General features: G+C 39.7%; 1 protein-coding gene across 1 annotated transcript in view; it reads left to right on the top strand.

The window, feature by feature from the left end:
- The first annotated feature begins 763 nt into the window (after window positions 1-763).
- LOC145488003 (capsule biosynthesis protein CapA-like) overlaps window positions 764-11,843 on the top strand; it is a 15,151-nt gene continuing 4,071 nt past the window's right edge. The window contains exons 1-4 of the mRNA XM_081466768.1: window positions 764-1,179; window positions 4,343-4,586; window positions 9,896-10,040; window positions 10,374-10,538. Of these exons, the coding sequence (XP_081322894.1) occupies window positions 1,119-1,179; window positions 4,343-4,586; window positions 9,896-10,040; window positions 10,374-10,538 (615 nt within the window). The 5' untranslated portion in view covers window positions 764-1,118. The remainder of the gene's footprint in view (window positions 1,180-4,342; window positions 4,587-9,895; window positions 10,041-10,373; window positions 10,539-11,843) is intronic.

The following is an 11,843-nucleotide window of genomic DNA, read 5'->3' as shown; positions in this document are numbered from 1 at the left end:
CTTAAAGAGCTGTCAAATTCAACTACGCCATAGGACGCTAAACCCACATATGTGCGCAGGGCGGACGTATTTTTTCAGGGTGTCGTTGCTTTGAAAATGCTTTTAAAAGAATGAAAAAACGTTCGCTAACAGCCATGGAAACTTATCACTACATTCGAAAGTTATTGCTTTCGAGACGTTTTCGCTTTCTATTTTCTCGTTTTCTCTAATTGCGGTTTACTTAATTGTTCGCTTGGACGATCTTTATTTTCTAATTGTTAAAGGCTCAAAAGCTCACCTGCTAGAAGACAATCTCGTTCGCTTGTTCCACCCTGAGAAAACGGACTCGCGAGTAGACGCAAGTTAAAAAGTTGGGTTTACTTGCGATTCCGTTTGGACAGGCCTTGCGTGCACTGGCAATGACTTGTGCTCACTTTGGTCGAGATCAAATTTGCACGCGAGTCGACGTAAGTTCTTGACGGTTTAGCCGCCCAACCCAAGTCAACGCAAGTTGAATGACGTCCATTCGTTGCTGCAGCAACCTATTAGCCAATGGAATACAGGATATGTCTTTCATTTTGGCATCGCGGAACAAAGCCCGTAGCCTGGAAATGTTTTTTGTTTTCGACTTGCGTGTACTTGCGAGTCCGTTTGGCCACCCAACGCAAGTGTCTACCCAAGTTCAACTTACGATGACTTGCGACTACTTGCGAGCCCGGTTAGCATGGCCAGGGTTTTAAAATTTTTATTTCGTAAATGAGACAGCGGACAAGCTCACCAACCATGACGTACCGCCCCTGTGTATTTTTAACAGATCCTAACAGGTACTTGAATTCAATGAATGTTACTGAAGTTATTGCTAGATTACTTTTGCAAATAAACAAAGGAAATGTTGGTTTTTGGTTTCACATTTAGTGATGAAAAATTTGCTACAGTTGAAACAATATGTGATTCGAGTAGGCTGTGTTTAAAAATGCCTCCCACCCGCCCCTCCATATTTGTTAAGGACCTTAAATAAGGGGTAAACTGATCAATAATTAATTAAAACTTCTCTGCTGGGTAGAAAGTCACGGAATATGGGTTGAGTAATGACTTTTACTGAATAGCAAAGCCACTTGCCAGGGGAAAAAAATCTCGTAATGAATTTAATCGCTTACTTTGTAATGTCATTGACTTTGATGGCCATTTCTGCGAAGAAAGGTAAGCGCCGTTCATTCTGATTTGTAAAATTTACCTTCATTTGATCTAAACTGGGATTCTAAAAAAATTAAGTTTAGACTCATTTTTACCGCACGGAACAAACATTTATAGAACTGTAAACAAAAACTGTTACAGAATTATCAGCAAAGAGCAGTGTTATTTTAACAAATTAACGTCCAGTAAACAAAAATTGCTAAAGATACTGTAGCTGAGATTGACCTTTCATTTGAGCTTTAATTATGCATTCGGAAAATCCGGCCACGAAATATAGGAACAGATAAACGGCGAGTAAAATAATCAACTGCCCAAGAAATAAGTGTGGCATTTACCAAGAAATGGCCGTGGCATTTATCAATTCTTCCTTGGCTTCCCGAATCACCGTTTACTGTTCATACATGTGTGTGTGCCGAGAGTTGTCCAAAAGAGTGCTTCTACAAACCTTTCAAGAGGAGTCTACATGAGTAAACCGGCTTCGAGGAAAACAATGGTCAGTAATACAAAGAACTTCGAAGTATGTGACGGTCACGCTCGACACAGATGAGGAACGTGTAAATCTACTTTATATACAAACCTACAGTTGGAAGGAAAAGCTGGCAGTTTTAATGCTACCTAGGTTTCAAGGATCGCTACAAAGGACCAAAACTTTAATCTTGAAGCCAGGTAAGAGATTTACGGGAATTTATCGGAGCACTTTACGAAGGCGAGTGTGTTAGTTACTCACTGGAATATTTTCAAAATTTCCTGAACTTTAAGCGGTCGTTAGTTTTGAAAACCTAGTGGGCAGACAAATTTTATTGTTGTTTTAATTTGAGGGTCATTTATGCTTTCTATTCATGTAGTTCAGCAGTTTCAAACAGGTGCCACATTTTTAAAACGTGCCTTCAAAGTAGAGCTATTTTCGCGTTTGGTTCAAAACTCGATTTAACGGGTAGAAAATCTTCTTTTAACCGTTGAAGGAACCACATTGAATTAGAATTGCAACAGGGCTAAACAAACTGCTATGACATATCTATGGTTGAAAAAAAGAACTGGGACTTTTGAGCGAATATTACTTTCTTTTAGAGCGCCGGCAATATGTGCTATTTTTCCAGTTTCGGCGGGCATGAAACTTGTGTCGAGCGGACCGAACTTCAATCAATCCTAGAAAACTTCAATTGGAATTTTTAATAAAATAAAACTCATTTTAGTGATTGGCTAGGTAAGGGCTTCGAAATCCCAGCTTATGAGAAAAATCGAATTTTCGAAATAAAATCAGTGGTCGGTTCTTACAGAGACAGCCTCTTAACAGTGGCGTCTCCAGCGAACAGGCTGTTCGTCCAATGTTTCCGGACGGTTTGGTGAATATTCAGTCGGTATTTAGAACTTGAAAGAATTTAAAATGCAATAAGTAATTTGTGTGATTCCAAAAGTGACTTCTTTCGTAATTTGTGCTCCAAGAGGATTTCCTCTGATTATTCCTCATTGCAGTGAATGTCACTTAAACACGGTCAAAGGAAAGACAGTGTTCACAACGCTTGAATTGTCGACAACATTATAGCCCTGGGATTCTGCTTTGAATTTATAAGTATTCAAGGTGGCACTTTACATTAGTCTTAGTCTTTACATTGGCTTCTCTGGGCTTCCTTGCCTATAATATATATACACTGATGTGAAATTTTAACATTTATAAACGGCAAAAAAGAAACAATAACACTAACAATTAACTTTTCGTTTATCTAAACAACACGCTTCTCTGATGTCTTTCTTACACGTTTTTCCTGTGGCGTATTCACTGAAAGAACAATAGATTTTGTGCAACGAGATTGTAACAGACACGCCACGGGTTCTTGCCACACTCCAGGCGATTCTAAGGAGCCCTTGTGTTTCATTGGTCGGTGTGAATTGATTTCTCTACTTATTATGTGAAATGTGCCAGACCAAAAACTAGTAAGAAAGAACAGAGAGGCGTGTTATTTAGATAAACGAAAAGTTAATCTCAGATCACAGGACTACTCTGTTGTCGACAATTCAAACGCATAAAGTTGATCGAATGAAAATAAAAATCCAAGCAAATCTCAGCTGGATTTGATCTCTTTAGCAAGATCTGTTTATTAAACGTTGTTTGGTTATAATAACACTGCTTTTTGCTGTTAATTCTGTAACAGTATTTTTTTACAGTTCTTCAAATGTTTGTTCAATGCGGCAAAATTGAGTCTCAAGCAGGCTTTTCCACAATTATCACGTCAAAATCGCCTAAATATTTTTCAAAAATTCTCAAAATCTCGAAAAACTCTCAACATATCTCTTATTTTTGTCGTAAATATGCAACAATTTTGAATTACTTAGGCCGAAATGTTTAAAATTTCTTACAGTGGCAGGAGTTAAGGAAGACGATTCAGGCGCTTCCATGTTACCAGCATCCGCCATTTTTGAAATTTGTTCCTTCAGCGCTTTTAGTGATATGGAATACAATTTTTTTGAGTGGGAAATCACTCAACTGGATTGTTTCTGGCATAAAACTGAGTCTTGTTTCAAGGGAATAGCGCACAATAAGCCAATAAAAGCTATTAATATTTCTATATTTTCCTAAATTTTCTAAATATAATATCTTAATATTTTCTAAATATCTTGGGAAAATTCTAAATATCCCCCAAAATATCCCGATATTTGTGGAAAGGCCTAGTCGCAACTTAATATTTTCAAGAATCCCAGTTTGGATCAAACAAAGGCTATTTTTTGTTTTACATTTGAAATATCCAGCCGCCAATTTTACTTGCCAGCATAGCAGAAGGTGACTTGGCTAAAAATCCTTCCCTTGAAGTTTTGCTGAGATTATTGAGCAATCAGAATGCCTAATTCAATATCTATATTCACTTCTGGTAATTATTCTGAAATTGTTTACAACAGCAAAATAACTAACGTGTGTTAATTAGAATTAATCGGCTAGGAGAACATTCAAGCACGTTACAGTTATATACAAATCAAGGCTTCTTACAATGAAGTTTAGAAAAAACCTACTTGAGCTACAATGTTGATTAATAACAATTATCCTCCTCCTAATATATCCTGTTACTGATTTTCGTCGAAATTCGGGCCATTGTAGGATTAAACTTGTTTTAGTTCAACGCCTCATCAACAGCTCAATGTAAAGCTCTAAAGATATTTCTCTTATGTTACTTCGCAGATCAAGTCACTTTACTTTTTGTGGGAGATATTTCCTTCTCTGGTCCGGTGAAATATTACGTAGAACACAAGTATCACACATACAATGACTCGTTCAATGAGGTGGCACCACACATCAGACAAGCTGATATTTCAGTTGGTAATTTGGAATCTCCTTTTGTCAGCCAAGATGTGTATGGCCACATATACAAAGGAAAAAAGACAGTGTTACTAGATGCGAGTCCAGAGGCTGCCCCAGCATTGAGGTACAGTAACCGTATCAAGAGTCTTGAATAACCCTTTCCAGCAATATCCGGATACATTTTGGGATATTTAGAATTTTCCGAGATAGTTAGGAAATATTGAGATATTTAGAAAATTTAGGAATATTTAGAAATATTCATCGCTTTTTTTGGCTTAGCCCTGTGTTTTCCTCGATATTCCCTTGAAACAAGACTCAGTTTTATTCCAGAAACAATCCAGTTCAGCTATTTTCCACTCAAAAAATGTGTTCCATATCACTATAAGCGCTGAAGGAACAAATTTCAAAAATGGCGGATGCTGGCAACATCGAAGCGCCTGAATCTTCTTCCTCAGCTCCTGCCACTGCAAGGAATTTTTATCAATTTTGGCCCAGGTGATTCAAAATTGGTGCATTTTTGCGACAATAACAAGAGACATTTAGAGGGTTTTTCGAAATATCTAGAAAATTTTTGGTGACATTAAGGAGATCTGAAGACACGATTGATCATCACAGTTATACACAACTTTTTTCAGGCTTTAAATTTCACAACTGCTTAAGTTGTGCATAACTATACGGACCGACCCTAAGCCGGCAAATAACATGTTTATTTTTTTTCTCCTGAAGTAAATTGGTTTAACAGATTACAAATGGGTTTGTGTACGCAACTTTGTAATTGAATCGGCTCGCGCGGGCATCTACTAAAACCCGAAACAACGAAACGAAACCACCGAAACGAAACCACCGAACGAAACCACCGAAACGACCGAAATGTGTAAAATAATAAATAAATAAATAAATAAATGAAAAAGTTACAAAAAAAAAAAACAGCCTTGATCTCTGGCACGTTACTATGGCAGCCGGATCTCGTACCCAGATCCACATGTGTGACATAGTTACATCTCAAACCTGGAAGATGGATGAGCGCAAGGGTGTCGACGACGACCACGAAGACATCGAGAAAAGGGTGAGTATTTTTCACATTTTGAATGGCATTCTAGCCAAAACAAGATATGTAATTTCAAAGAAAGGTTTTCTGGTCGTATCGTGGATTCTTAGGCGGTGGCGAATCGACAACGCCGAGCCCAGGATGTACGGAAACACAATCTCAAGAATATCCGTGAAGAGCTGAGCGCCTAATAAGAAATTACTTTGAGAACTGCTGAAGTCACGAAGGCCTGACGTTAATATGATTAAAGCCTGTCAAGTCGCCCTCGTTTTTCTTTAGAGATATATATTAAAGAAAGTCCTGGTTCGCACGAAGAATGCTGCAAAGTCATTCTCGAAAAGACCATTCGATTCGCCACCGTCTAAGAATCAACGATACGACCAGAAAACCTTTCTTTGAAATTAGATTTCTTGTTTTAGCTAGAATACCATTCAGAATGTGAAAATACCCACCTTTTTCTCGATGTCTTCCTGCTCGACACGCTTGCGCTCATCCACCTTTCAGGTTTGTGATGTCACGATGTCACACATGTGGCTTAAAGAGCAGAATCTGGGCACGAGATCCGGTGCCATTGTAACGTGCTAGAGATCAAGGCTTTTTTTAAACTTTTTTATTTACTTACTTACTATTTTACTCATTTCGGTCGTTTCGCTTGTTTCGGTGGTTTCGTTTCGCTCGTTTCGCTCGTTTTGGTGGTTTCGTTTCGTTGTTTCCGGTTTTAGTACATGCCGCTTGCGTGCCGTCTACTAACGATTTGTAAAAAAATCTTCGCAACGAGCGAGTAACTCAAATAGTAGACTAACACAGATGTATTAAAGAACAGATTTTTTTCGAACTACTTTATGTTAGTTGTATTTATTTCACCAGTTTAGTTCCCCAAAATTTGTTTTTTGCGGTATGAAATTTCGTGCGAAGTTTGAAGTTTTAAGTACAAAAACAATTCGTCAGTCGTTGCTATCAAAATCACTTGAAATCAGACTTTTCTGCCCTAAATTGAATCGCAGAAAGCGAGAAAATTCGCTAAGCGTATTTTACAGAAATTCGTCTAAATACAGCAACGATCAGAGAGGTAAACTTGACCGGAATCGACTCAAATTTTACGGCGAGAGAAACACAGGATTAAGTGCCATTACACGAATTACAGCGCCAAGCTACAAACAACTAAGCAAACTCTCAAAACTTCAAAACACTCAATTGAATTTACTTACAGTGACTTTCCTTGCATTTTAAAGTGAACAGAGATAAACTTGCGTTGACTAATCGTCGATGGACGTGTAAAAAGGACAAAAGATTGACGATTACTGCTAACTTTTAGGAGCGAAATTTAGGCAGCGAAGAAAACATCCGGCCCGTGGGCCGTATCGTAAAAAGCTGGACCGATCACGTGCGTATGATTAGCCAATCAAATTCGAGGATTTAAGAATCCGGCCCGCTCAGATGCTTAAAAAAAGATAATAACTTTCATATTTACTTGCATTCTTCATCATCTACGGGTATATTACGAACTCACAACGTGACCAGCTCTCAGTTGGCTTGTAGGTCAGTTGGTAAGCACTGCAACGGTATCGCAGAGGTCATGGGTTTGAATCTCGTTCAGGCCTGATTTTTTTTGCAGGTGTTAATTTCACAACTGCTTAAGTTGTGTATAACTGCGGTGATCAATCATGTCTTCATATCTTTCTCCGCAGAACAAATGTATGATCTTTCATATGTTCACTTGCATTAAGGAGATCTTTTGAGAATTTCCGGCAAGATTATAAAGCGATTTTGACGTGATATTTGTGGAAACTCCTGTCATAAATAAGACTGATCGATGCCTGATTGTGTATGGGACACAGGTGAATTCTACGAAGCAATCAACCCGAGACCCGCGCCGGCAAATTTCTGCCACCGTTTAAAAAAATAATACATAGATTTAACCAAGCTTAAAAGCGGAGCTCCTGGATCAGGTTGTTGAAGGCCCGATTAAGCTAATAGGATAAGCGATAATTTCGATGTAAGTTTTGTAACTTTGCGGTGAGGTTTTTTGTTTAAATTGTTTGGCCTTCTCTTTTCAGTTTGAATAACTTCAAACTACACAAAACATAAGCAGTGAAAAACATTTTTATACCGGGTTTTGTCGTTAACAAGCTTCCGAAAGACCCGGCCCTGATAACAACAAGTTAATCTGACATGAGCCCGAGATCCTATCGAAAAACAGCACTTGGTCAGCGGTCTACTTAAAAAAAATTGATCTCGATGAACTGTAAACTTGATCCCGCGATATGGTCACGCGAGACTGGTCAGCGGATACCTTGTTTTGACAGGTGTCAATTGACCATAACATGGATGTCCAGTATCAAAGATATATGCTGTAAGCCAAGACTGCATGACTTGCATGCGCTGGAGTAAATACAGCGGACAAACGTCTGGACATGTGCGAGCTATGGGGCAACTAAAGGCGGCCAAAATATTTTCATAACCTTGTTCTTTTCGTGGGTCATCGGCATCCTATAAATGACATTGTCCTCATTATTTATATATCTGTTTGTGTTTTAGCTTGTACAACGAGAGCTAACAGAAATGAGAGTTAAAAATTGTTCTACTTTCTGCTTGTTGCAGGTCTTTCCTTTCCGCGGTATATATTTTTCGTGCTTCTTGAATTTTTTGCCCGCCTCGACTTTGCATTTAGTGCACCAGTTTGTCCAAGGTTTGTAGTTTGGAAAGGACTTTCTCACCTGGTCAAAGACCTGGAACAGGCGGTTTGGGATCGGTATTTTGGCCAGCTATGCCCCCATGACGATGGACATGAACATCGTGTGTAGTTCGGTTCATCTCGTTCCTGTGCTTCAGACAAATCCAGGATCCGGACGGAATCCTCCCAGTCCTTGCCAAGATTTCTCCAGCTCGTCTGAGCGAAGCCGAATCACTGCAACAGTCTTTTTCTCTGCAGTTTTTTTCTTCTTTTACACACCGCTTGTCGTCCGTTTAATTTCAGGCGTCACGCATCGTGTGATTAACAAAAACAAACAAATGTATACTACGCCGTCGGCTCGTAGCATGACACTGGTTTTCAAGACTTATAAACGTCTTTGGTAAAGCTTAAAACAAAATGGTAAATCAACAGAATACCGGCCACTTAATTAACTTTGTGCCTGAAAAGTCTTCAGTTTTCCTTCTACCTACTTTCTTTTCCTTTTACAGATTTCTATGAACTTTTCAATTTTTTTCGTAAATTTTGCGCGACACAGGTTGTTTTCCATGTTTTCCTTGAAATTTTTGCGTGGGAAATTGGCGCGCGGCTGCCAAAAATGTACCCATTTGCGCATGCCCGACGTTTGACCGCTGTGTTGCTGGAGTATGGCCGCCATGTTGCGCGACGTTATTTTTCGTAGGGCACACGCTCCCACGATCCATGCCGCTGGCAATGTTGACCATAAAAAAAGAGTCGCATGGGTTTTCTATTTCTATGCATGCATGTGGTTCTGTTCCTACAGTTATGGTGCTCCGCCTGACGACCTTTCGGGCCGCCGGAGCTCCGCTATTAAGAACACTTCTGAATCTGAGTGAAATTAATCACAGAGCCAATTTATTAATCACCGAGCAGCGGAAAACGGATGTCGGCAGTCGAAGCATTAAAAGCGTAGGTAAAAGCGGATAATTAGGGGCTGGCAATATTTGTCACTAAATCGGGTTTGGTTTAAAATGGTAAAGGTAAAGCTGAAGTCTCTATGCGAGCCAAGTGGCCCATCAGGCCGGAGCTTATCTCGGTTTCTGTAGCATGAAGCGACTAGGAGTATTTCTACTCCCCGCTGGATGGGATGCTAGTCCATTGCAGGGTTACCCCCAGCATTAAGTTCGCCGGCCAGGGCTCGAACCCGGACCGCTCGATCCGGAGACGAGTACACTAACCATGAGGCCACCGCGCCTCCCACGTTTGGTTTAACATAAGTAACCTTTATTTACCCTAGGCAGTGTTTATAGCACAAAGGCTAGGGGGGCCAAGCAAGCAACAGAAGCAAATGATCCAAATTGAACTTAACATTGTTAAGAATCCCAATTGGCCGGAGGCAAACCAGTTGGCTATTTACAAGGGTGACGTGGCCGCCGGATTTGAACTCGGGGCTACCCTGAATCAAATCAAGGTAGTGGTCAGAGCGGAACTCGAACCCACGACCGCTGGATTGCGATGTAGGACGCGCTGACCACTCGGCCAAGCTGCCTTCTCCTTAGTTTGGTAGTTCTTTTGTAGTTTTACTTTCACTGAGTTTACTTTACATGAAACGTCAGAATATGGAAAAACACCTCAAGTCTAACTGAAACACTTATTCACGTTATCTTCTTAGAGTTGTGACGTCACATAATCAGATCCACTGCCTTAAAAATGATTCTTTGCTTCTTCTCAGTTTTGCAGGATTTGATGTTATGACACTAGCCAATAATCACTTGAACGACTTTGGTTCAGAAGGAGTCAACTTTACTGTTGACGTTCTTAAAAAGACTGGAGTGAAATATTTTGGCGTCACTTATGGAAAATATGACTCTTCTCAGGTACGATAATAGATTGGGTATCTTCGTGGCTATGTGAAGGAGGATAGAGCTCAGGACCGGGACAGGTCTACTGCTAGATAATTAGGCATAATGGTTGGTTACCGATCTCTGACCTAAGGTGTAATAAATTTTCCTCTAAGTGCTCCAAGGTGATGTGCCTTGCTAAGTAAAAGTCCTGAATAAGATTCTGTTTCCCGGGCTGCCGTTTGTCATAACTGACTCACCTTCAAACGGGCTGTAAGCAAGAGGACCAATTTCTGTTTGTTATGATAGTTCAGTCTTCCTTCTAATTTAGAAGTTTTCTATCTCTCTTATTCTTTCTCGTATTTGCAGGAGCCTCTGATACTGGAACGACGCGGAATTAAGATAGGGTTTCTTGGTTATTGTGATTCCTTATCCGTACACAAAAATTGCTCCGAAATGAGGATGTTGTTCAATTCTGGTCCTGCTGTTTATCGAGATGACATCGCTACAAGAGACATCAAGAAGCTAAAACAGGTGTTACTGCAGTTTTAAATCTTGAAAGGGAATCATGGCTAAAAGAAAAGCAGTTTTGTTTCATATCATAATTTGGTGTTTGTCTTGGATTATTTCAGCGATTTGAAGTCGATAATTCTTTGCCCGTTGTGAATGCTGAGCGTTTAGCTCCTGCTATTTTAGGATTTCTAATTTCCTGGGCGCCGCCATGTTTACTTGCAATCAAGTTTAATGGGACATTATGACGTCGACTACGCGGTTGAACACTTTTAAAATATCGCATTGCTTGAATCCAGAGATATAGAAGTGCTTGTAATCGTTGTAATTCACTTAGGTTTTAGTTGATTTGAAATGTACTCTAAACGATATTGGCTTTTTTTTAGTTGAATTCCTCGTAGGTTAAGTTTTCATTAGTTTGGCGGCACAATGCCCACATCTTAGAATTCGTGATCACAAGTTACGTAGCGTTCACTTGCCCTTGCTTAAAAGTGAAAATTAACTTTCAGAGTTCTTGAAGTTGGCAAAAATACCCTTTTCGTCAACAAAAGAGTTAAGGTCCGGTGAAGCTTGATTTGGCTTTGAAATCTCACTGGATGAAGTGACGTTAGTTGAGAACACGCAACTCTGTTTACGTGTTACTTTTCAGGTCATAGTTGGGTGATCTATATCTTCTCATTGTCCCACGCAGACCCTTAGAAGACTATGGCTGTGTTCACACTTGGTGCTCTAGCGCTGGTGCCTGGGCATCCACACAAAACAGTTTTGTTTTCAGACACTGGGTACTATAAGTACCTCATTACCTTTACCATTTAGCGCCCGATTACAAGGTCGAGACCTTGTACCAGGGCATGGACACTGTGCCCGGATTCTGGTGTGGGTACGTGGAGAAAAAGTGTTCACATTAGTGCTCCGCGAGAATCGCAGGAAGGCACCAAGTGTAAACAAAGCCTATGTTCGAAGGGTGAACAATCTAGGAACGATTCTCTTTTTTTCTTATTGTAAGCCTATTTAAAAAAATAAATAAATAAATAAACAGAAGCTTATATTGGCAAAGATGCTAAGAACATACCTGACGTGAGATTGACTTACGGAGTTTTCGTTCTGTTTAAAGCTTTTGGAAACTATATTTAACTTTTGAATTAAAAAGAAGTAATTTTTCCAATACAATGGGAAAACATACACAAACGAAGATATCTGTATTGATTTACTGAACTGAACTAGCTGGCTACAGTATTATTAACTTAGCTCTGAACTGAGGCATGCAGGCATGTGGTTGCAAGTTGGTAAAACCTGCAAGGTTTCCCTGGCATCTCCGGGTACAATTAC

The sequence above is a fragment of the Orbicella franksi genome, chromosome 5, assembly GCF_964199315.1.
Source record: "Orbicella franksi chromosome 5, jaOrbFran1.1, whole genome shotgun sequence".
Lineage (NCBI taxonomy): Eukaryota > Metazoa > Cnidaria > Anthozoa > Scleractinia > Merulinidae > Orbicella > Orbicella franksi.
This window is presented reverse-complemented; position numbering and strand designations above follow the sequence as displayed.